At 44.0% G+C, this 27,355-nt stretch overlaps 1 protein-coding gene across 1 annotated transcript in view; it reads right to left on the minus strand.

Moving 5' to 3' along the window:
- Positions 1-389: 389 nt before the first annotated feature.
- The window catches only part of MTMR8 (myotubularin related protein 8), a 156,730-nt gene continuing 129,764 nt past the window's right edge, over positions 390-27,355 (minus strand). The window contains exons 11-14 of the mRNA XM_063937216.1: positions 7,256-7,456; positions 6,224-6,349; positions 5,623-5,749; positions 390-5,523 (exon numbers count right to left, since the gene is read on the minus strand). Of these exons, the coding sequence (XP_063793286.1) occupies positions 5,239-5,523; positions 5,623-5,749; positions 6,224-6,349; positions 7,256-7,456 (739 nt within the window). The 3' untranslated portion in view covers positions 390-5,238. The remainder of the gene's footprint in view (positions 5,524-5,622; positions 5,750-6,223; positions 6,350-7,255; positions 7,457-27,355) is intronic.

Here is a 27,355-nt window from a genome sequence, read left to right on the forward strand (position 1 = left end):
CCTAAGCATTTTAAACAATACATTTCTAAATAATAACAGCATAAAGAGCAAAGTTTCCACTATAGACATGTAAAACCAACAAATACAGTTAAAAGTCTCCACCCACAAAAAAAAGACTTGACTATTTTTTTGTTTCTTTAAAAGTGCCCGAAATTAATTTATTTTTTTTAAGAAAAACAAAGGCCATAGTAACATTTCAACATAAATACATTTTAGAAAAGCAAAGAACAGTGCAACAATGTGTACAGGCTTACGGTACACAGAATTTACAATACTGGCAAACTGGGGAATGCGGCTGATTACAAAGCATTCATTGTTCAATCTCAGTTTCATAAATAAAAGAAGACGAAGTATGAATGTAACCACAGGAGTATATGCTGACGTAGGTGCAAGAAAGATTTTATCTGTTGGGTGAGACTGGCATAAAAGACAGCATTCACTTTTTAATGTCTAGTAATCATCTGGTCTAACAAGCCATGGACATTGTTTCCTTGAAGCTCTAGTAATGTTTAAGTCCCACAATGAGCCCAGCACTAACAAATACAGTAAGAAGCTGCGGTCACCATTCCGACGCAGGGATCCCAGCTGTTAGATGGCCGGCGGGGGCGAGTGCAAGGAATCCCCTTGCGGGCTTGCTGCGCTCACCACAGGTTCTATTTCCACTCTATGGGAGTGGGAATAGTCCCTGTTGGTCGGCATGCCAACCGTCGGGATAATGAGGGTTCGGGATCCTGGCATCGGTAAGTGACCAGAGGTCTCCTGACCACCTGTCATACAAACGCATCCCCTTTATACTTTGTATATAAAAGACATTACATTTTACTGCAATGATAAATCGGACAATGGTTTTTTTTAACTCCAAAAAAAAAAAAAACACCATACATCAGACCAACTTTACGCTAACCATCCAACTAGTTGGTATGAAAATCTGGTAATGTATTGGGGCAAATGACAATCAGCATTTTGAAGCAAAGAAGGAAAACAGATGCAAACAGTTGTTCCATCAAGTTGGTTAAATCTGTTTGACAACTTGTCAGATAAACAGTTTTTGGCGGTTTTCCAGTGTTTAGGAGCAACCTGCTGATTGTCATTTTCTACCATACAATCCAGATTTTCATTTCAGCAACCAACTAGTTGTATGGTTGGCAGAAAGTTGGTGTATGGTAGACGTCTGGCTGAATATCTTATTGGCAAGTTTACAGTTCTGTTAATTGTACAAAATAAATATCTTATGCATCCCTTGAATCACTATTGTAGGCTATATAAATGGCACGTGTATTTTGCATTTAGTCAGTCAATGGCACAAATTATTCTGCAACAGTTTAATATCGGGCATACATTAGCAGGTCATCAGCCGATCGGGCCAATAATTATAGTGTGTAGTCGCAACCTAACGCAAATTCTAATTCTGCTGTACATGTCGAACATGCAGTGTATGCTGCTCCTGCCCAAGCGGCCGACAATTCCCTTGTTCCTTCATCGGAATGGGGAAAGGACTCCTCCCCAGGGGAGGAACACAGATTATCATGTGGCCATTACTGTGGGATATCAGTGTATTGTGGCCATAATGTCTGATTGTTGCAGGCTGTGAGATAAAATGTCTGTTAGGTATTTTATGTGACACTGTATGCCCAGCGTATAGGAAGCTACACAGATGTTTTAATTATACTGATCAGGGTGTAATTACCAAATCCTCTAACAGACAGAGCTAGATATGTCTGGGATTCACACTTCGGGCCCACAATCCTATTTTCCCTTGGGTGGTGGCGTGGACCACCGCGCAAGGGGGAATACCGGGCTTCAGTCGGGATTCTGGGCGTCAGCATTTACACGCCTGTCGGGATCCTGAACACCGGGATCCCGACAGGCTGTATATTGACCGCATCCCATATCAAGCTACTCCATCAACATTGCTTTCTGTACATTTATCAGATAGAAGTAACTGCTTCCCCAGCCTGAAAACACGAAGATTATAGCACACATAATATCCAGGTAATATATAAGGAGCCTTTCATATCATCAAATGTATTAGACTAAAATGAGCAAACGACTAGCACTGCAAACAAAGCGGTAAACACATTTTGCTAGTGTGCAAAGCAGAGCAAGCGTTACAGAAGTTCTCTAAATACATGCTCACTGACATGATCAATGCAGCAAACCTAGGAAATAAAATATACATTCTTTACCCACATTTATAGACGCACTCTGCCAGCATTATGCATTCCAACAGTCTTGCTTGATTATTCAGTAATGAATATAAGAAGCTGGTGCTATATTCCTTTATAACAGATAATCTATTAATCCACTTTTAGTCATAGCCTCAGTGCTAGCAATGCCATAATGTAAAAGACTTTGCTGGCTACATCTATCTATAGCAACTTCCATTATGGGGGCAGTTCCAATACTGGCAATGTTGGATACAATGTTATCCTGTGCACTGGGGTACAAGGGAAAATGTATACTGTAGGTGGCTGCACAGTGCTGGCATTCTTTAGCACTTTCATTGCATGTAATTAAATTGGCCAGTTAGAGTCAGCATTAATCCATTACTGTAAGCAGGGGCTGGAAGACAGAGAACAAGTTTCTTACACTGGCAAGTACTGGAAGCTGTAAGTCTTGTTGGGGTCCTTAGAACTAGTTTTCAATATTTTGATCATACTCATTTGGGGGTAACAGGCAATTTTGTGTCTAGGATTCCATCTCGGCAATGTGCCACCAGAAAACATGTAATATAAGCACATTATACCTTACACACCACAGGAGTGTAGTAACATCTACCGTAAACGTATCAGCATTGCCTTCCAACACTGTAATTCATTGAATCGCCCCACCCTCATATCTTTCTGTGAACGCAGACCTCCTACCAATTAAGACTATAACAAACTTTTAAATCTCCACTGTAGTAGATACAAAGCCTTGTTTCAATGACAGCATATTATTTTTTAACAGACAGCTGTAAATACATTCAAGAGAAGCCAAGAACACATTTTATTGATCTGTGTGTTCCATCTATCACACAAACATTCATAGAAGCTGTAATGGAGTTTTTGTTTAAAACAGTGGTTCCCAAACTCTTTTGAATCACGGCGCCCCAGAGTATTAGAATTTTTCTCACAGCACCACTATGCCAAAAGCTTCTTACTAATAACTTTAAAAAACAATATTACATTAATTAAATTTGTTTTTATGTGTGATCCTTAGGCTCAGTTATGCGGTGAGGGACAGGATTCCCTGGTTTGTCCACATATTTATGATTAGCAGCCACCAGCACTGGTTTTGCCTATTACATTGATCATAAATAATTTGAATTAGTCCTGAACCACCAACCCAGGGCACCCCTGCAAGTGTCCCGAGGCACCGCAGGATGCTACAGCACACAGATTGAGAACCACTGGTTTAAATGACGGGGGAAAAAAAAAAAAAAGCATAACAGATTTCACTTGCATTATGAAAAAAGAAAAAACACAAACACAGGTATCCCATTTAACACATGGGCACACCTGTTTATAACCAGTTGTCCATTATGTATACATTACAGTTTTTATAAAAAGGGCAAGGTTTTCTAACGCCTTGCATAATTATTGCCTGTTCTAATCAAAGGAGTAGGAACAGCTATCAACAGGTAAAACACAGTGCCATAGACTAGATACATATATGTTACACTAATCTGCAAGTACATCTTTATTGTCTACTAATATTCATTTACATTCTAAGAACCACATCTTATATGTATTGTATTGAAACATTAATGTAACAAACCTGATATTGTATTTATTGTAATGGATAACATTCAATATTAGCACTAATTATTCCCTTTAATCATCAGTACAACATGCCAGCGTTGCTCACTGCATGCAGAGAACATGCCTTCTCTGTATAATTGCGATTACACATACTGTATGCATGAAAGCTGACCTGTTGCTTTCCTGCTTAGAGGTGAGCAGGACTATTACCACTGAGCAGCAATACATACGCAAGACAATTGCACCCACTTTCATTACGAAAAAGCTTTCCTTGGAACAAAGTTCTGCAAGACATTGCACAGAACATATATTTACAGTCTATATATAGCTAATACAATTTCCCTTTACACAAACAAGGATAAGTCACATGGCATGTTCTAGAACTTGAAATAATTAAGAAAATTAAAGGAATTACAATTTGTTGTTGCAGCTCCAAGAACACCATTTATTGGTGACACAATTTCATCTTTCATAATGTAGTCAGAATTATCCCAATTATGCACAGGAATTTGGGAGGGCTTTCAAATATTTATCCGAGCATCTTCTATTACGGAAAGCTGTAGCTCTGTTCATATTAGTTTTAAACAGCAGCTGTTCTTTATTGCCAAAGTAATTCTCTTGAGCATTTAACATTTTTGTGATTTTTTAGACATAGCAAAAATAATTAAGTGACAAACCTTTATATAAAAAAAAAAAAAAAAAAAAGAAGTTTATTGTTAAAACAGGAAGATTGACAACCAAGTTCTAGTGATGCTAGGTAACAGTGCAATCTGTTGAAATAATAAAGTATTACTGGAACAGTGTATGCAGTGTATGATGATGTTAGAGGTATTTATAACCTGTATCTACAGTCTTGGTTTCAGTTCACGGTTTCCTTGACCTTAGTTGGATGTGTGCATTTTTGTCCACTTGATCAGAGTCATCATGCTTTTATATAAATACTGCAATATACATATAAACAAATTAAAAATTGCCTCCAGCACCAAAGTTCACAAAAAAAGTGAAGGATGAGGCTACTCATTAACCTCTTTGATGCCACAGGTTAATAATTTATTAAGTAATATTTACCAATTTGGCAAAGGACAGAGTGAAGAATGTTGACTTGACGGATAAATAACACCAGTGATTGGCTAGTGACAAGCTGTGAAATGGGATGTTGCTTCTTACTGTATTACAATAGCTGTTTAGATCCTATCTACCATATGACTTAACCATAATTCCTACAGAATACTGCAAATAAATAATGGTACAAATGTGTTGCATCTGTAACAACATTAAAATGAATAAATGTCGATCATGTTATGATGGTTTAGTTAGAAGTAGATTTGTCACATGGTCTTGATGGGACCAATGGCTACTCCAAATGTACACCTTCAGTTCAGACAATACATGGCAACTGCCACCAAAGCGCATTCAGTTTGAATGTAAGACAGTTTTTCCCTTTCCCAACAGGTGATTCAGCTATAAATGTTCTTCACATCCCTTATGGAAATTATTATGGTAAAATGGTAGTACCAGCTCTACTCGTCTCAGCAGAAGGCCGCACATTATGGTCAGCCAGGTAATGGCTATTACTCCCCATTTGCGCTGTTTTGATTTCATTCCTTAGACACACAACATGGTCACCATTTGCCATGGAGCCATTGGAGAGATGAAGGTTTCCTTCCCCACCTTCTGGAATCAATTTATCTGCTTGTTCTTCCACTACTGGTATAGCTTCAGAATGATTGGGAAGTAATGTGCAAGTATCTTCAATGGGTCCGTCTTGCTCATGAAGTTTCTGTTTTAAAACAAGACAATAGTCCCACATTACTGACAATGCAAGCAATATTTTTTTTTTAAATAATAATAATAATAATAATAATAAAAAACCTCTTACCTCCTCCATAGCAGCTTCACTTGTTTCCAAAGTAGCCTTTCTGTTGATGCACTCAAGCAAGTAATCCAGGACAGACTGCCTTGGGTGCATTCCCTGGTCAAAACGGTTGTACATTCCACACCAGAACCTGCACAAGTATAGAGAAACAGATGATGCAATGAATTGTAAATTCTGTACAGATATGTATTATAAAGGACAGCCGTATATAAGCATTAAATGGCTTCTGCAAAGACCAATTGTTTTTCAATGCATGACAGTATTTTACAGAAGATACTCAACATTCCATGTACTTTTATTTAGAACGCAACATTCTCGTATTAAATAAATAGCAAGCAAATCTACTCACACATACTGTACAGTGGTGTTTTAAACTGTCCAATGCATCGTTCATTGTAATATTTCCTACCCATTATGATGTGTTATCTGACTTGCTAGCACAGAGCTTGAGTACATGATTAGTGCAATTTGGCTACACAACACCACCGAACAACACGATTGCAATGTGTCTTCCTAATATTACTCCGCTACAAAGCATTGCTGACTTTTACCAACATTTGTCCTGCAAGTACGCATTAATCGGGCTCTGAGTGGGACTACTTACTTGAAGCAGACTGGGAGTGTACTTGGCTGGAGTGTTTTATATGCATTCGGGATATACAATGGGTTCACAAACTCATTCTTCCGTTGCAAAAGGAATGGCCACAATGAATGAGTACTTTCATATACTCTGTTGGGAGATTACAATTCAGTCATTATTGATGAAGACAAACAAATATTCTTTTAGGCAAATATTAAGCTTCATATATTGTAAGTGGGAAAGACCAACAAATTTAGCTTTTTGCACTTGTTAAAAAAGGACACAGCTTAGTACAGTATACAGCTATATATTAGAATATTAGAGTATTTTAGCGTCTAACAAAAATGTACTTTTGCTTCATAACTTCTATTCTAGCAGTGGTAAGAACCTCAGGACTTACAGTAGGGTACATATGATATCCCGGCAGAGAGGATGACGGCTGTCACTAGACCAACAGCAGCATCCTGGCAGCGAGCCCGGCTCGCTGTGGTCACCATGCATTAGTCTTCGCTCGCTACATGTTCTACTCCCACTTGGTCGGTGGCTTGGACTCACCAAGTGTTTTTCAGGATTCCGTGCGTCGGCACTTCACCGGCTATCAGGATTCCAGTGTCGGTCTCCTGATCGCCGGGATCCAGACAGCTGGTATACTGACTGCACCCCCTTACCACAGTGTACTGTGGAAATTCGATTGCCTGAAACATTGTCACTTAAATATAAAATGTCCTCATGCTCATAGCGTACATTACTTATAATAGGTAAGACTATTCCAATAAGTGTCACATGTAAAATATCCCACATGTGCAATGTGGAGAGGTCTGATGCCTTATTAGCGTTACATAGAGGGCTGTGTTGGCAAATACAGGCAGGTTTAGGGGTCTGATAGCATACAGTATAAAGGGCATGTGGAAGGGTCTGATTTTGCCAATAAAAATATTGCTGCAAAATAGATGACACATACGCACATTTACAAACTCACACCCTATGACATTCCCCTCTTTGCTCTAGCACAAAAAGGGATTTGTTTTTCCGTAAAATAGAAAAAAAGTCACTCACTTGAGCTCCTGGCGTTCCTTCTGGGAATTACCGAGAAAGTTTCCAAACTGACAGGAGAAGACATGATCATGAATTTCTAATAGATATTTCTCACTGAATTCAAAGGCACACGGGAACTGCTCCATCAGATGCCACACACACTCCACAAACTGCGTGAAGACGGGCGATACTTCTTTAGGATCAACATCTAAATGACCACATCTGCAGCAGAAATAAAATACTAAACATCAATATGTAACTGGCACCATGGAGCAACAATAACAAACAGGATTTTGATACCTACCGGTAAATCCTTTTCTCCTAGTCCGTAGAGGATGCTGGGGTCCACTTCATGACCATGGGGTATAGACGGTTCCGCAGGAGCCATGGGCACTCTTAGGACTTTTCAATGGGTGTGAACTGGCTCCTCCCTCTACGCCCCTCCTCCAAACCTCAGTTATAGGAACTGTGCCCAGGGAGACGGACATTTTCGAGGAAAGGATTTACTTTAAACTAGTGGTGGGAAACATACCAGCTCACACCTCAACCATGCCGCACAACATGGCATTCAACAGAACACACGCCAAGGCATGAACCAATTACAGCAACATGCTGAAACTAATATAACACAACTTGTGTAACTCTAATAACAAAACTGCAGGTAAAGTACGCACTGGGACGGGCGCCCAGCATCCTCTACGGACTAGGAGAAAAGGATTTACCGGTAGGTATCAAAATCCTGTTATCTCACACGTCCTAGAGGATGCTGGGGTCCACTTCATGACCATGGGGTTTATACCAAAGCTCCAGTACGGGCGGGAGAGTGCGGATGACCCTGCAGCACCGATTGACCGAATTTGAAGTCTTCATCGGCCAAGGTGTCAAACTTGTAGAATTTAGCAAATGTGTTTGAACCCGACCAAGTAGCTGCTCGGCAAAGTTGCAATGCCAAGACCCCCCGGGCAGCCGCCCAGGATGAGCCCACTTTGCTAGTGGAATGGGCCTTCACAGACGTCGGTAATGGCAATCCAGCAGTAGTATGAGTGTGCTGAATCGTACTTCTGATCCAACACGCAATAGTCTGCTTGGAAGCAGGACACCCAATCTTGCTGGGAGCATATAGGACAAACAAAGACTCTGTTTTCCGTATTCGAGCTGTTCTAGCGACATAAATCTTCAAAGCCCTAACCACATCTAGAGACTTTGACTCAGTGAACGTGTCAGTAACTACTGGCACCACAATAGGTTGGTTTATGTGGAAAGATGAAACCACCTTCGGAAGAAAATGTTGACGAGTCCTCAACTCTGCCTTATCTTCATGGAAGATCAGGTAAGGGCTCTTGTGAGACAAGGCCCCCAATTCAGACACCCGCCACGCGGATGCCAATGCCAAAAGCATCACCACTTTCCAAGTGAGAAACTTCAAATCTATCTCTTGTAGAGGCTCAAACCAATCTGATTGAAGGAACCGCAACAGCACGTTAAGGTCCCATGGTGCCACTGGAGGCACAAATGGAGGCTGGATGTGCAGAACCCCTTTCATGAAGGTCTGAACCTCTGGATGAGAGGCCAATTGTTTTTGGAAGAACACTGACAAGGCCGAAATCTGGACCTTGATTGATCCCAATCGTAGGCCCGCCTCCTCACCAGCCTGCAGAAAATGGAGAAAACGTCCCAACTCAAACTCTTCCGTAGGATCCTTCTTGGATTCACACCAAGACACATATTTTCTCCAAAAACGGTGGTAATGTTTTGACGTTACTCCTTTCCTGGCCTGAACAAGGGTGGGGATGACTTTCTTGGGAACACCCTTTCGGGCTAGGATCCGGCGCTCAACAGCCATGCCGTCAAACGTAGCCACGGTAAGTCTTGATACACGCATGGCCCCTGCTGCAGCAGGTCCTCGCGAAGAGGAAGAGGATCTTCTATGAGCAACTCCTGAAGATCTGGGTACCAAGCCCTCCTTGGCCAGTCTGGGGCAATGAAGATTGCTCGAACTTTTGTTCTTCTTATGATCATGAGCACTTTTGGGATCAGCGGAAGTGGAGGGAAGACATATACCGACCGGAACACCCACTGGGCCACCAGCGCATCCACTGCTATTGCTTGAGGGTCTCTAGACCTGGAACAATATTTCTGAAGCTTCTTGTTGAGACGAGATGCCATCATGTCTACTTGAGGAACTCCCCAAAGACTTGTCACCTCTGTGAAGACTTCTTGGTGTAGGCCCCACTCTCCTGGATGGAGATTGTGTCTGCTGAGGAAGTCTGCTTCCCAGTTGTCTACTCCCGGAATGAAAATTGCCGACAGAGCCTTTACATGTCTTTCTGCCCAGAGGAGGATCTTCGTCACCTCTGCCATTGCTGCTCTGCTTTTCGTTCCGCACTGCCTGTTTATGTACGCGACTGCTGTTACATTGACCGACTGGATCTGCACGGGATGATCTTGAAGAAGATGTACCGCTTGTTGAAGGCCGTTGTAAATGGCTCTCAATTCCAGCACGTTTATGTGAAGGCAGGCTTCCTGACTTGACCATTTTCCCTAGAAGCTTTCTCCCTGAGTGACAACTCCTCAGCCTCGGAGACTTGCATCCGTGGTTACCAGGAGCCAGTCCTGAATGCCGAACCTGCGTCCCTCTAATAGGTGAGAACTGTGTAGCCACCACAGGAGCGAAATCATGGCTTTTGACGACAGGATTATTTTCCGGTGCATGTGTAGGTGGGATCCCGACCACTTGTCCAACAGGTCCCACTGGAATACCCTGGCATGGAACCTGCCAAACTGTATGGTCTCGTAGGCCGCCACCATCTTCCCCAACAACCGAATTCACTGATGGATCGACACACTCGATGGTTTCAATATCTGTTTTACCATTTTCTGGATTTCCAGAGCCTTTTCCACCGGAAGATATACTCTCTGAACGTCTGTGTCCAGAATCATCCCGGGAAAAGACAATCTTGTCGTCGGTTCCAACTGTAACTTTGGATAATTTATGATCCAACCGTGTTGTTGGAGTATTGACAGGGAGAATGTGATGTTTTGTAACAACTGCTCCCTGGATCTCGCCTTTATCAGGAGATCGTCTAAATAAGGAATTATATTGACTCCTTTTTGACGCAGAAGAACCATTATCACCTTGGTGAATACCCTCGGCGCTGCGGAGAGACCGAAAAGGTAACGTCTGGAATTGGTAATGGCAATCCTGAACCGCGAATCTCAGATAAGCCTGGTGAGGAGGATAAATGGGAACATGCAGGTAAGCATCTTTTATGTCTAATGACACCATGTAGTCTCCCCTCCTCCAGACTGGAAATCACTGCCCTCAGTGATTCCATTTTGAACTTGAATCGTTTCAAGTAGAGATTCAGATTTTTCAGGTTTAGGATCGGTCTGACCGAGCCGTCCGGCTTCGGAACTACAAAAAGGCTTGAATAAAACCCCTCCCCATGTTGTGACAAAGGTACCAGGACTATGACCTGATCCTGACATAATTTTTGGATTGCCGCTGTTACTGCTTCCCTTTCTGGAAGAGAAGCTGGCAAGGTCGATTTGAAAAATCGGCATGGGGGAACGTCTTGAAACTCCAGCTTGTATCCCTGGGACACTATTTGCAACACCCAGGGATCCAGGCCAGACAGAATCCAACCTTGGCTGAACAGTTTGAGACGTGCCCCCACCCGAGCGGCCTCCCGCAAAGGAGCCCCAGCGTCATGCTGAAGATTTGGCAGAAGTAGGGGTAGACTTCTGCTCCTGGGAACCTGAAGCTGCTGTGGACTTCTTTCCCTTTCCCCTTCCCGCAAATAAGGGGGAACCTCTCGCTTTTTTGTATTTATTGGGCCAAAAGGACTGCATGTGCGGGTGATATGTCTTTTTTGCCAGTGCAGGCTCAGAGGGCAAAAATGTTGACTTACCTGCGGTAGCCGCTGAGACGCATCCAGTCCATCGCCAAATAAGGCCTCACCTTTATATGGGAGAGCCTCCATATTTCTTTTGGAATCTGCATCCGCGTTCCACTGGCGAATCCACAACGCCCACCGAGCCGATACTGCCATGGTAGCGGCTTGTGAACTCAAGAGTCCAATATCTTTCATCGCTTCTAGCATGTATGCGGCAGCGTCTTTGATATTCCCTAACTTAAGGAGTATCTCATCTTTATCAATCGTCTCAATTTCTGATGACACGCTTTCTGACCATTTTTCAATAGCGCGACTTACCCACGCGCAAGCAATTGTGGGCCTGAGCAGCATACCATTGGCAACATAAATGGATTTCAATGTAGTTTCCATCTTTCGGTCTGCCGGCTCTTTTAGTGAAGCCGTGCCAGGTGCATGGAGAATTACCTTCTTTGTCAACCTGGACAGTGCACTGTCTAACACAGGGGGTGACTCCCATTTTTTCCTGTCCTCCACCGGGAAAGGATAAGCTATCTGAATTCTCTTGGGAATACGAAATTTCTTTTCGGGATTCACCCACATCCCTTCAAAGAGTGTATTAAGCTCGTGGGAAGGAGGGAAAGTGACCTTAGATTTATTTTCTTTATAGAAATAAGCCTTCTCCTGAGGTACAGGAGAGGCTTCCGTGACTTCCAGAACTTCCCTTATAGCCACAATCAAATATTGTATATTTTTTGCCAATTTATGATCTATTTCTCCGGAGTCACTATCGTCGACACAAGAATCAGTGTCCGTGTCGGTATCAGTATTCACAATATTCGCAAATGGTCTCTTATTTGACCCAGAGGGGTCACCTGCGGATGGAAGAACAGAGCCCTGAAAAATCACATCTTCCACAGATTTTCTCCAGCATTCAGCATGAGATTCAGACTTATCTAATCTCCTATTGATATGATGCATACTATCACGTATTTCTTTCACCCATGCAGGCTCTTGGTGTGCCGGCAGCGCCACCACATTACACTTCTGTGTCCCTGAAATGGTTTCCTTCGGGGAGGAAATCCCTGCCTCTGACATGTCTTACACACGTGTACAACACACACAGACACACTGGGACTTATAGAGGACAGACCCACAGTAAAATCTGTCAGAGGGACACAGTTCAGGAGCAGCCAGTTCACAACCCCAGCGCCAGTATCTGATGCCTGTGAACACAGAATGCCCACTGACATGCAGCACTTTTTACACAGTAAAACACACTTGTAAAGCACCAAATTCGCTTTTGCCCCCCCTGTTTTGCACCCTGATACTTGTAGTCAGAAGTGAAGGAGGACCAGCGATGTCTCTGCAGCCTGAGGAGAGAGAAAATGGAACTTAGCAGTGTGCTGGCTGCCTGAGGAAGAAGCTCCGCCCTTTTTACCTCAGAAACTTTTCATAATATTTATACTGGCGGGTTAGGGCTGTGCCTGGGCATCTTATGCCCCCTTTTTGCCAGTTTATAGAGGTGTTTTTGCTGCCCAGGGAGCCCCCCCCCCCCCCCCGCGCCCTGCAGTGCCTGTGTGTGTAAGCAGCAATGGCGCGCTGCGCTCCCGCCAGCCACGCTGTACCTCAGCCGTCACTTTTCTTGATAGAAGATCTGTCTTCTTCTACTCACCTGTCTTCTGACTTCTGGCTCTGTGAGGGGGGGTGACTGCGTGCTGTGGGAGTGAGCATCTAGGCACGGCTAGCGTTCAGTTCCCTTCAGGAGCTAATGGTGTCCTGTCAGCCAGAAGCAGAGCCATGAAACTCTTCAGAAAGTTGGTTCCTACTTCTGCCCCCTCAGTCCCACGAAGCAGGGAGTCTGTTGCCGGCAGTTCTCCCTGAAAATAAAAAACCTAACATAAGTCTTTTCACAGAAGCTCAGTAGAGCTCCTCAGAGTGCATCCAGTCTGCCTGGGCACATTTCTAAAACTGAGGTCTGGAGGAGGGGCATAGAGAGAGGAGCCAGTTCACACCCATTGAAAAGTCTTAAGAGTGCCCATGGCTCCTGCGGATCCGTCTATACCCCATGGTCATGAAATGGACCCCAGCATCCTCTAGGACGTATGAGAAAAATAGTGATCACTAGAATTATTTGAAGCATTCCCATTATGTCTCTAGATGTAATTTTGACATCCAAACATTGGGTTAAGTTTAACAATCTTAATGTTGGATGGGATGCGGTCAGGATCCTGGCAGATCTACCGACAGCGTCATCCTGTCGCTGAGTACTGGGCTTAAGGTTAGGCACTATAGGGAGGTTTAGGGTTAAAATAGTTATCGGGATCCGTTCAGATTTTGAATGTTGGGATGCTGCTGTCAGCATCCTGACGTCGGCATTTCAACTGCCGGGATATCACAACCAACTGTCACATTTCTGGTAACGCCTCGCCATCCAAACGGGAACATATATTAGTCGGTAGATCAGGGAATGGACTCCAAAAACTCACGGCTTGCAGAGTTTCAACAGCCAGGCAAGCATTAGCACTGAAGGTCAAACACAGCTGCCTAGGGCCTTAAGGTGCTTACACACGGTGAGATAAATCCTTTTGATTTTGACTATATAGTCAAAATCAGAAGGAAAGCTAGTGTTAATTGGAAGGTGTTATGCCGCTTGCGTTACAGATTCGATCCCGATGCGCGCTCCTGCAGGGTCGGTATTGCAAGGCTAGATAGACTGTGCAAGCAAGTCAATCTTGACTATCTAGTGTACTACCTAGTACAAAGTATAGTCAAAATTGGCACTTAGTAAAAATCGAAGGTACAGATAGTCAAAAATCGGTGCTTCTGGGCTCTGGGGGAGTTCAAGGGAAATCGCATAGTCAAAATCGAGCATAGCAAGGATCTCACTGTGTGTATGCACCTTTAGACATTAGGGTGTTGATGTATGAAGCAGTGAAGAAGTAGACCAGTGGAGAAGTTGCTTATAACAACCAATCAGCAGCTACCTATCATTTTACAGAATGCACGTGACATCAACCCCTTTAAATGCTTTACTCAGTTTCCTAAGGTACTGCCACCTAGGCAGAGACTCCTATACAAAACAAGTCCTTGTACTAACAGCAGCAAGCAGACACTGCACTATACTGAATTCATGGTAAGATGAGGGAAATTTGAAAAAGGCCTGAAAACAAAGCAGTGCAGTCTGTTAGTGGAACCATCCTGTCATCAAATGTAGCTATATACTGCAGAGGAAAGCTGCCGAGTAGCGACATGCTGCCCATCCTGCCAACAGAACTACCAACCCTTTCACTGTGAATGTCTACCCTGTTAATGGAGGTCATTTACAATTGAACAAAAGTGTTGCTATTTGTGACTATTTTAACTGTGGTCAATTGTACACGTCATGCAGAGCTCTATGGCAAAATTGCGGCTTTTGCAGGGGTAAAAATGTTGCCTGTCCTGATATGAGCAGCTGAATGGATTTAGGCATTTGCAATGAATTACAGGCTAAACACTTGTGATTGCAATAGGAGCCTCCTGCACTAAACCTACAAGTGTTGTCCATGCAGGAAATCTTACTAGTTTTCTGCTTCCGGCTGATAGAGGTGCAAGCAAAAAACAAGCAGGGTTGTATTTTTAGTTATTTATACAGCGCAAATATATTCTGCAGCGCTTTACAGAATATTTAGTCATACACATCAGTCCCTGCCTGAAAGGAGCTAACAAAATTCCCTATCACACGTACACTAGGGCAGTGGTTCCCAAACATTTTTAAATCACAGCTCCCTAGAGTATCAGAATTTTCTTCACGGCACTCCTAGGCCAAAATTTGTTTTATTCAGGAATTGTATTTATAAGTTCAGTTATGTTAGGAGGGGCAGAATTCACTTCTGTTTGTCCACATTTTATGAGTGGAAGCCACCAGCACTGGTTTTGTATATTACATGACCATAATTAATTAGAATTTTATGTGGACCACCAACCTAGGGCACTCCGGCAAGTATCATGAGGAAACCCCAGGATGCCACGGCACCCGGTTTGAGAACCACTGCACTAGGGGTATGTGTGTTTTTGGTCAGAATCCAATTAACCTATCAGTAGGTTTTTCACTAGTGGGAGAAAATGAAGTGCCCAGAGGAAAAGTAGGCACACTGCACATGCAACTCCACATAGACAAGGCTTTGGTGGGAATCGAAGCCAAGATCTCAGTGCTGTGAGGCAGTATGCTAACCACTACTGCACAGATTCTCAAACTCGGTCCTCAGGACCCCACACCATGTTTTGCAGGTAACCCAGCAGGAGCACAGGTGTATTAATTACTTACTGACACATTTTAAAAGGTTCACAGGTGGTGCTAATTTCACTTGGGATTCTATGAGGAGACCTGCAAAACATACACTGTGTGGGGTCCTGAGGACTGAGTTTGAGAACCTGTGCACTACTGCAACCCTAGCACTAATAACCAGATACAGTACATGTGCCCAGTTACACATTGTGTTATATTCTCATGGCTAATTTAAAAACAGATACAGGTTGAGTATCCCATATCCAAATATTCCGAAATACGGAATATTCCGAAATACGGACATTTTTGAATGAGAGTGATATAGTGAAACCTTTGTTTTTTGATGACTCAATGTACACAAACTTTGCTTAATACACAAAGTTATTAAAAATATTGTATTAAATTACCTTCAGGCTGTGTGTATAAGGTGCATATGAAACATAAATTAATTGTGTGAATGTACACACACTTTGTTTAATGCACAAAGTTATAAAAAATATTGGCTAAAATTGCCTTCAGGCTGTGTGTATAAGGTGTATATGTAACATAAATGCAGTCTGTGCTTAGATTTAGGTCACATCACCATGATATCTCATTATGGTATGCAATTATTCCAAAATACGGAAAAATCCGATATCCAAAATACGTCTGGACCCAAGCATGTTGGATAAGGGATACTCAACCTGTAGTTGTATTCTACAAGGGAATACATCGCACAAACATAAAAACTGGCACATGTATTCTACAAGGGAATACATTGAACAAACATATACTAATGATATATACATTATTTGGAGAGATACTGAAGAAAAACTGAAAAGGATCATTTTGGAAATTTGAATAACAATAAGTCTAATTTGAACTTTACTTTTGAAATGAATAAAGAAAAGACTGAATTCTTCTATCTGGTTCTTAATACAAGAAATACAATGCAGACTAAATGCACTGACACCAAGACACACACTTTGAGGAAGCAGACCGTTACCTTGACGACTCTAGTTACTATGTATAAAAGCTGGTAGAATAACACTGCTTTTTTGCAAATTGCAAGTACTAGGAGTTAAACTTTGATGAAAAATAATCTAGCATCTTTGTGAATAGATTTTATTGGAGAAAACTACAGTTTATCAAGTGCAGGAGACCGATATTTTTTAAGCTATAAGGAACAGAGGAAGGATAATAACTAAAATCATACTCATGATCAGAGTGGTAATGAAACAGCTACAGCTGAATCTAAAAAAGGGAAGAAATAGAGGCGCTCATTTCATTTCAACACTGTAAAAGTATAAATTCATAACAACCAAGGGGTAATAAAATTTAATTATTTATTCTTAAATTAAATAAGTAAAAAATACACTAATATGTACAGAACCACTTTGTTGAGCACAGGATATATATAAAAATCACAGTTGATAATCCCTATTCTCACAAAAAGTCACGTGTCTTTGAAAAAGTCACGTGTTGCGTGACGAAACGCGTCAGGACTCCTCCCTCTTTCTCACACAATTGCCGCACGCTCTGGGATATCATCCACAGCTCCATCTTACCGGTCATAGGAGCGAACGGTTAACGGTGCACGAAACCGCAACATCAGCCGACAGTGGCCGGGCGCTTACTTCTCTCCCTCTCACTACTCACGGACAGCACAAGTCCAGAGAGCATTAGAGAAGCATTACAGAGTGCTGGATTCCCGCAGCGGCTCCGATCTAATCAGCCGCACACCTGTCTCTCCCCACACACTGCAGTGGGCGGTGCACGCCCAGGGGAAGAATCGGACAATTACGGGATTCCAAGTGTATGGACAGACCCTCCCTTCTACTGTTCACTGGGCAATTGCATCGACCTGAGGACGCTCGGGTCTTACAGCCCAACTGGAGAGGTAATTCAACAAATATTCCATACAATTGGTCCTTGGAACGTTGAGACATTGTATCATACATTATAACATCCTCAAGACGCAACTCACTGTCTCTAATTAATGCACTCTCAACCAGCAATTGTGCTATATAACAGTCTTGGTTACAGTATTATAACAGTTGATACACTGGGACTGTTGGGAGCTGATTAGTGTGTATCACTTTTCTAATTGTTTGTTGTAGTAACACAAGCAATACATGTGAGCGATTTATTATATATGTGGCAAATTTGTGAGAATAGGGATTATCAACTGTGATTTTTATATATATCCTGTGCTCAACAAAGTGGTTCTGTACATATTAGTGTATTTTTTACTTATTTAATTTAAGAATAAATAATTAAATTTTATTACCCCTTGGTTGTTATGAATTTATACTTTTACAGTGTTGAAATGAAATGAGCGCCTCTATTTCTTCCCTTTTTCCGTTCTATTAATCTTGAGAGTAACACATAACTCTCTATAGAGGCGAACGTATATATCTTTTTGCACTGTAAAATCCCAGAATAAAGACATTAGTCTGGTATAGTATACAAGTGATTGACACAGGCGCAGCAACTTTTTTCTTTTGTTTTCTACAGCTGAATCTAAACTGCCATAAAAGGCTTCCGTCATTATAAAACCAGCACATTTTTCACAAAGATACAAAATAATTTGTAATGCCACAGGAATATACCCATAGAAATATGGGTATGGCTGGAAAAAAAAGACAATTGAAAATTGGTATTTTTCAAAATGTCATGACTACTGCAGAAAGCCTATGCATTTACCCGGCCAGTCAGACAACATCGACTGATTGGCCTAATAATTGCATAGGTGTGTATGCAGGAGCATATACAGCACATACTAAGCTAAAATATCTCTGTGTGTACAGGATACGTACTGATCCAATAATTTCTCCGAGGTTTGGGGTGTTTATCAGACCTGCAGAGTGATCTGCAAAGTGTGTACCCAGCTTTACGTTTAAGTGAATAGAACATGCAGAAAACAGATATAGGAGGAGGTGAGCAGCTTCACAGATTAGCCCGAAGAGAAGACCACCGTTTTTGAATATCCTGCATACACACTACAGGCTGAATTCATTTGTTTGTTCTGCCGTCAGCCAGTAGATAGTGCTGAATGGAGATATTCATCAGTTCGGGCGCTATCGGTACCCGGCACATGCATTTCAGCCCACCCCCAAATATGTGAATAGTGACCCGTTTGGGAGCCCAAACAGGTCTTTTTTTTGCGTCGCTCCCATTATTTTGGTTGGGTTTAGCGGCTTTACGTGGGTAAACCCACCCTCTTTGGGTGCAATGTAAAAGCACAATTGACTAGCGCCATACAGCCATGTAATCTCCATAGACACACACTAGCTTTAGAATCTGTCCTAGTTAAAATCAAAGTCACTTTTATCATAACGCTGTCATAGGCTACCTCTCCAACAAATAATTTTTGCATTACTTGATCAGGAGACGTCAAGGTGGAAAACAACTCAGCCAGAAAGTAATATGCCACACAAACTCACAGCACAGGACCACTAAGTGATGGAGTGTGTAAAAGTCACCTGATGTCAGATGCAACCCTACAAAGTTCCTATCTGCCTCTATAAGTAATAGCACAAAACTATTTTTTTGGGGAGCTTCATGGATTGGGTTTCCATGACTGAGCAGCCGAACACAAATCTCAGATCATCATGTGCAATTCCAAATGTTGGCTGGATTGGTGTGAACCACACAGTATTCTAGAGCAGTGGAAAGTGGACCATAAACTGCCTGGCTATATAGTACAACCACCATGTTCCAAAATGTAGTTTGAAGCCTTCTTAAATTAGAGGAGGCTGTTATAGCAACAAAGTGGGGACCAAATCCATATTAATGCTTATGGTTTCGTAATGAGATGTTCAAAAAGCACATATGGATGTGATGTTTTCTGTACGGTGCTCTATGTAAAGTGTGACCATCCAATTAATACAATAAGTGGATAACAGAGGAGTTACAAGTGACTGCATATGAACAGTGACTGGCAGCAGCCTGCAAATTTAGCTGTGAATTATTTAAATTTGGAAAGAATTACCAATTTTGGTGCTTAAAGAAGCCTTATGCATCCAGCAATTTTAGGCCACATGTAATCTCAAGCAAATTGTCAGACAAATTTGACATGGCCACATATAAAAATGAGATCTATTATACACATATCCATTATCCATATTATTTATATACCTACCTGAACCCTCTGGCACCTTATCTTCACTTGATCCCACAAATGAAGATGAAGTATCAACACACTTCTTATCCTCCTACTCTACTACCTCTCCTCTTGATCCTATACCCTCACAAATAAGTAAAACTCTGACTCCTGTGCTCATCCCAGACTTAACTAAAATCCATAATTCCCCCTCTCTACTGGTATCTTTCCTTCACTGTTCAAGCATGCATGCATTGATTAGGGATGCGGTTACATTGCCGGCAGTCAGGAACCCGGCGGTCAGGATACAGACACTGTAATCTCGACAACTGACCATGCCTGCAGCTGGAATCCCGGCTAACGGGCTATTCCCACTGTGGTGAGCACAGAGAGCCACTGAGCCCGCAGCGTGCTGTCCCATCTTTCAGCTCATAATACCCCTCCAACTACTTGAGAGATGCCTACACTCGCCTCCCACACTTTCTGAACTCACACATCTTACTGGACCCACTTCAGTCTGGATCTCATTTCCAACACTCCACAGAGACATCACTGACTAAAATGAATGATTTGGTCACTGCAAAGTCTAAAGGTCATTACTCTCTCTTAATTCTTCTTGATCTCTCTGCTGCTTTTGACACTGTTGGCCTCTATCTTCTCATACAAACACTACCATGCCTAGATCTTCAGGACACAGCCCTTTCTTGGTTCTCACCCTACCTATCTAATCATTCTTTCTTCGCTACCTCTATCAGTTGGAGTACCGCAAAGCTCAGACTTAGGCCCTCTACTTTTCTCAATCTATACTCAAATCTACCTATCCTCCCCAGATTTCTCACCATCTGTATTAATCTGGGTCACTTAGAGGTATATTCAATTAGGGTCGAAAGCTGCCGTCTGTCGAAAAGACGTCAGTTTTCGACTTTTTAAGGTCGAATCGTGATTCGACCTATTCAATCCCAGCTGTTTTTATTCGACAAGTCGGGGAATTCGAATAGTACATGAATCGGCGGTATAGCTGCCTATTCACGTACTTTTGAGTGAAACGGGGCCAAATTCGACAGGATTTTGCCCCGTTTCCGACCATCTCAATCCAAAAAAAAAAAAAAAAAAAAATGTCGGACTGAGATGTGGGACCCGAGAGGGGGGGAGCCGTGGGCATACAGGGGAGAGCAGTGCTACAGCCCAGCGCTGCAGGAGGATGTGTCACAGTGGCGCCGCTCACGGCAGCGTCCACCCGGCTCCAGTAATTGAGGTCACGCTTGCTGGAGCCGGGTGGACACTGCCGTGAGGTCTGGCAGCTGTGAGACATCTTTTTGCTGCGTGCTCCTCTGGCTACATACGGCTGTCCCCGCTGGTCTCCCCCCTCTCCTACCTCTCTGGTCCCTCATCTCAACTCGATTTTTTTTAGTCGAATTGAGATGAGATTGAATAGGGGTTGTCGGATCCATTCCGACAAATGCATGTCGGAATGGATGTGACCCTAATTGAATATACCCCTTAATTCCTTTCTGCCGTTTCATCTTGGATGTCATCTCGCAACCTCAAATTTAAAATTTCCAAAACAGAATTAAATAAGATTTTACTCACCGGTAAATCTATTTCTCGTAGTCCGTAGTGGATGCTGGGAACTCCGTAAGGACCATGGGGAATAGACGGGCTCCGCAGGAGACTGGGCACTCTAAAAGAAAGATTAGTTACTATCTGGTGTGCACTGGCTCCTCCCTCTATGCCCCTCCTCCAGACCTCAGTTAGGATACTGTGCCCGGAAGAGCTGACACAATAAGGAAGGATTTTGAATCCCGGGTAAGACTCATACCAGCCACACCAATCACACCGTATAACTCGTGATACTATACCCAGTTAACAGTATGAAATATAACTGAGCCTCTCAACAGATGGCTCAACAATAACCCTTTAGTTAAGCAGTAACTATATACAAGTATTGCAGACAATCCGCACTTGGGATGGGCGCCCAGCATCCACTACGGACTACGAGAAATAGATTTACTGGTGAGTAAAATCTTATTTTCTCTGACGTCCTAGTGGATGATGGGAACTCCGTAAGGACCATGGGGATTATACCAAAGCTCCCAAACGGGCGGGAGAGTGCGGATGACTCTGCAGCACCGAATGAGAGAACTCAAGGTCCTCCTCAGCCAGGGTATCAAATTTGTAGAATTTAGCAAACGTGTTTGCCCCTGACCAAGTTGCAGCTCGGCAAAGTTGTAAAGCCGAGACCCCTCGGGCAGCCGCCCAAGATGAGCCCACTTTCCTTGTGGAATGGGCTTTTACTGATTTAGGATGCGGCAATCCAGCCGCAGAATGCGCCAGCTGAATTGTGCTACAAATCCAGCGAGCAATAGTCTGCTCAGAAGCAGGAGCACCTAGTTTGTTGGGTGCCTACAGGATAAAAAGCGAGTCAGTTTTCCTGACTCCAGCCGTCCTGGAAACATACATTTTCAAGGCCCTGACTACGTCCAGTAACTTGGAATCTTCCAAGCCCCTAGTAGCCGCAGGCACTACAATAGGTTGGTTCAAGTGAAAAGCTGATACCACCTTAGGGAGAAACTGGGGACGAGTCCTCAATTCTGCCCTATCCATATGGAAAATCAGATAAGGGCTTTTACATGACAAAGCCGCCAATTCTGACACACGCCTGGCCGAAGCCAAGGCCAATAACATGACCACCTTTTTCCACGTGAGATATTTCAGATCCACAGTTTTAAGTGGCTCAAACCAATGTGATTTCAGGAAACTCAACACCACGTTGAGATCCCAAGGTGCCAAAGGAGGCACAAAAGGGGCTGAATATGTAGCACTCCCTTTACAAATGTCTGAACTTCAGGCAGTGAAGCCAGTTCTTTCTGGAAGAAAATCGACAGAGCCGAAATCTGGACCTTAATGGAACCCAATTTTTAGGCCAATAGTCACTCCTGACTGTAGGAAGTGCAGAAAACGACCCGGCTGAAATTCCTCTGTAGGGGCCTTCCTGGCCTCACACCACGCAACATATTTTCGCCAAATACGGTGATAATGGTTTGCGGTTACTTCTTTCCTGGCTTTTATCAGCGTAGGAATGACTTCCTCCGGAATGCCCTTTTCCTTTAGGATCCGGAATTCAACCGCCATGCCGTCAAACGCAGCCGCAAGAAGTCTTGGAACAGACAGGGCCCCTGCTGTAACAGATCCTGTCTGAGCGGTAGAGGCCATGGGTCCTCTGATATAATTTCTTGAAGTTCTGGGTACCAAGCTCTTCTTGGCCAATCCGGAACCACGAGTATCGTTCTTACTCCTCGCCTTCTTATTATTCTCAGTACCTTTGGTATGAGAGGCAGAGGAGGGAACACATAAACCAACTGGTACACCCACGGTGTCACTAGAGCGTCCACAGCTATCGCCTGAGGGTCCCTTGACCTGGCGCAATATCTCTTTAGCTTTTTGTTGAGGCGGGACGCCATCATGTCCACCTGTGGCCTTTCCCAACGGTTTACCAACAGTTTGAAGACTTCTGGATGAAGTCCCCACTCTCCCGGGTGTAGGTCGTGTCTGCTGAGGAAGTCTGCTTCCCAGTTGTCCACTCCCGGAATGAACACTGCTGACAGTGCTAAGACGTGATTTTCCGCCCATCGGAGAATCCTTGTGGCTTCTGCCACGCCATCCTGCTTCTTGTGCCGCCCTGTCGGTTTACATGGGCGACTGCCGTGATGTTGTCTGATTGGATCAGTACCGGCTGGTTTTGAAGCAGAGGTCTTGCCTGACTTAGGGCATTGTAAATGGCCCTCAGTTCCAGAATATTTATGTGTAGGGACGACTCCTGACTTGACCAAAGTCCTTGGAATTTTTTTTTTTTTCCTGTGTGACTGCCCCCCAGCCTCGAAGGCTGGCATCCGTGATCACCAGGACCCAGTCCTGTATGCCGAATCTGCGGCCCTCTAGAAGATGAGCACTCTTCAGCCACCACAGCAGAGACACCCTGGTCCTTGGAGACAGGGTTATCAGCCGATGCATCTGAAGATGCGATCCCGTCCAAGAGGTCCCACTGAAAAGTTCTTGCATGGAACCTGCCGAATGGAACTGCTTCGTAGGAAGCTACCATTTTTTCCAGGACTCGCGTGCAGTGATGCACCGACACCTGTTTTGGTTTCAGGAGGCCTCTGACTAGAGATGACAGCTCCTTGGCTTTCTCCTGCGGGAGAAACACTTTTTTCTGTTCTGTGTCCAGAACCATCCCCAGAAACAGTAGATGCGTCGTAGGAACCAGCTGCGACTTTGGAATATTCAGAATCCAGCCGTGCTGTTGTAGCACTTCCCGAGATAGTGCTACTCTGACAAACAACTGCTCCCTGGACCTCGCCTTTATAAGGAGATTGTCCACGTACTGGATAATTCTTTCGGCCATTACCTTGGTAAATACCCTCGGTGCCGGTGACAGACCAACGGCAACGTCTGGAATTGGTAATGACAATTCTGTACCACAATTTTGAGGTACTCCTGGTGAGGAGGGTAAATAGGGACATGCAGGTAAGCATCCTTGATGTCCAGTGATACCCTGAAATTCTCCAGGCTTGCAATAATCGCCCTGAGCGATTCCATTTTGAACTTGAACCTTCGTATATAAGTGTTCAAGGATTTCAATTTTAGAATGGGTCTCACCGAACCGTCTGGTTTCGGTACCACAACATTTTTGGAATAGTAACCCCGGCCTTGTTGAAGGAGGGGTACCTTGATTTCACCTGCTGGAAGTACAGCTTGTGAATTGCCGCCAGTACTAACTCCCTATATCCGAGGGCAGCAGGCAAAGCTGATGTGAAGTAACGGCGAGGGGGAGTCGCCTCGAACTCCAGCTTGTATCCCTGTGATACTACTTGCAGAACCCAGTGATTCACCTGTGGGCAAGCCCACTGGTCCCTGAAGTTCCCGAGACGCGCCCCCACCGCACCTGTCTGTGGAGCCCCAGCGTCATGCTGTGGACTCAGAGGAAGCGGGGGAGGATTTTTGATCCTGGGAACTGGCTGTCTGTGCAGCTTTTTCCTTCTTCCCTTGTGCAGAAAGGAAACGCCTTTGGCCCCCTTGCTTTTCTGAAGCCGAAAGGACTGTACCCGATAATACAGTGCTTTCTTAGGGTGTGAGGAAACCTGAGGTAGAAATTTTTCTTCCCAGCTGTTGCTGTGGATACAAGGTCCCAGAGACCATCCCCAAACAATTCCTCACCCTTATAAGGCATAATCTCCATGTGCCTTTTAAAGTCAACATCACCTGTCCACTGCCGGGTCTCTAATACCCTCCTGGCAGAATGGACCTTGCCTTAATTCTGGACGCCAGCCGGCAAATATCCCTCTGTGCATCCCTCATATATAAGACTACGTCTTTAATATGCTCTATGTTAGCACCATATTCTCCCTGTCTAGGGTATTAATATTATCTGACAGGGTATCAGACCCTGCTGCAGCAGCACTATTCATGCTGAGGCAATTGCAGGTCTCAGTATAATACCTGAGTGTGTATATACAGACTTCAGGATAGCCTCCTGCTTTTTATCAGCAGGCTCCTTCAAAGTGGCCGTATCCTAAGACGGCAGTGCCACCTTTTATGACAAACGTGTGAGCGCCTTATCCACCCTAGGGGATATCTCCCAACGTGACCTATCCTCTGGCGGGAAAGGGTACGCCAGCAGTAATTTTTTTTAAATTACCAGTTTCTTATCGGGGGAACCCACGCTTCTTCACACACTTCATTCACTCATCTGATGGGGGAACAAAACACCGGCTGCTTTTTCTCCCCAAACATAAAACCCCTTTTATGTAACACAATTTTTATTGCCGAGATCATGCAACGGATGTTCCTAGTGGATTGTGTATGTGTCTCAACCTCGTCGACACTGGAGTCAGACTCCGTGTCGACATCTGTGTCTGCCATCTGAGGTAACGGGCGTTTTTTGAGCCCCTGATGGCCTTTGAGACGCCTGGGCAGGCGCGGGCTGAGAAGCCGGCTGTCCCACAGCTGTTACGTCATCCAGCCTTTTATGTAAGGAGTTGACACTGTCGGTTAATACCTTCCACCTATCCATCCACTCTGGTGTCGGCCCCACAGGGGGCGACATCCCATTTATCGGCATCTGCTCCGCCTCCACATAAGCCTCCTCATCCAAAATGTCGACACAGCCGTACCGACACACCGCACACACACAGGGAATGCTCTGACTGAGGACAGGACCCCACACAGCCCTTTGGGGAGACAGAGAGAGAGTATGCCAGCACACACCAGAGCGCTATATAATGTAGGGATAAACACTATCACTGAGTGAATTTTCCCCAATAGCTGCTTGTATAAACAATATTGCGCCTAAATTTAGTGCCCCCCCTCTCTTTTTAACCCTTTGAGTCTGAAAACTACAGGGGAGAGCCTGGGGAGCTGTCTTCCAGCTACACTGTGAAGAGAAAATGGCGCCAGTGTGCCGAGGGAGGTAGCTCCGCCCCTTTTTCACTGACTTTTCTCCCGCTTTTTTATGGATTCTGGCAGGGGTAATTATCACATATACAGCCTCTGGGGCTATATATTGTGATTATTTTGTCAGCCAAGGTGTTTTTATTGCTGCTCAGGGCGCCCCCCCCCCCCCCCAGCGCCCTGCACCCTCAGTGACCGGAGTGTGAAGTGTGTATGAGGAGCAATGGCGCACAGCTGCAGTGCTGTGCGCTACCTTGGTGAAGACTGAAGTCTTCTGCCGCTGATTTTCCGGACCATCTTCATGCTTCTGGCTCTGTAAGGGGGACGGCGGCGCGGCTCCGGGAACGAACACCAAGGACGGGTCCTGCGGTCGATCCCTCTGGAGCTAATGGTGTCCAGTAGCCTAAGAAGCCCAAGCTAGCTGCAAGCAGGTAGGTTCGCTTCTTCTCCCCATAGTCCCTCGTTGCAGTGAGCCTGTTGCCAGCAGGTCTCACTGTAAAATAAAAAACCTAACATATACTTTCTTTCTAGGAGCTCAGGAGAGCCCCTAGTGTGCATCCAGCTCGGCCGGGCACAGAAATCTAACTGAGGTCTGGAGGAGGGGCATAGAGGGAGGAGCCAGTGCACACCAGATAGTACCTAATCTTTCTTTTAGAGTGCCCAGTCTCCTGCGGAGCCCGTCTATTCCCCATGGTCCTTACGGAGTTCCCAGCATCCACTAGGACGTCAGAGAAATTATATTTCTTACCAACCTGATATCTCTATCACTGTTGAGAACTTGACAATCAATTTTACCCCACAAGCTTGTTGCCTAGGTGCTTGACTCTGAACTGTCCTTTGTTCACCACATTCAATCTGTCTCAAAATACATAAATCTAAAAAACATATCCAAAATACGACCATATCTTACACTGATAGCACTTGATTTACTGACGGACACAATACAGACAGTCGTAATCCCGACACCCCTTGACCGACAGTTAAAATATCGACATGGTCAAAATATCAGACATTATGTCGACATGTTCAAAATGCCGACAGTCAGAATACAGACATTTGAAATGCTGGCATGTCAAAATGCCGGCATGCTTTTTTAAAGAATTGTTGCCCCAAAACAGACTTGTTCATATTTTACCATCCCAGTGGACCTGGGGGGTGAATAGAAGAGTGTGCGTAGCGCAGCGAAGCACCGTGCCGGAAGCATGGCGAGCGCAACAAGGGGATGCGGTACACTTAGATTAGGATTATAACAGTCGGAAAATCATACTGAACCCTTTTACACAAGACACTGCAAAAACTTTAATCCATGGTCTCATTGCGTTCTGCATTGATCATTGCATTTGTCTCCTCATTGGTCGTACCAAAAACATCTCTCACCACTACAATCCTTTCTGAATGCAGCTGTGAGAATGATCTTCCTCACTAGATGTTCATCATCTGTGAGTCCACTT

This window comes from Pseudophryne corroboree, chromosome 8, assembly GCF_028390025.1.
Source record: "Pseudophryne corroboree isolate aPseCor3 chromosome 8, aPseCor3.hap2, whole genome shotgun sequence".
NCBI lineage: Eukaryota > Metazoa > Chordata > Amphibia > Anura > Myobatrachidae > Pseudophryne > Pseudophryne corroboree.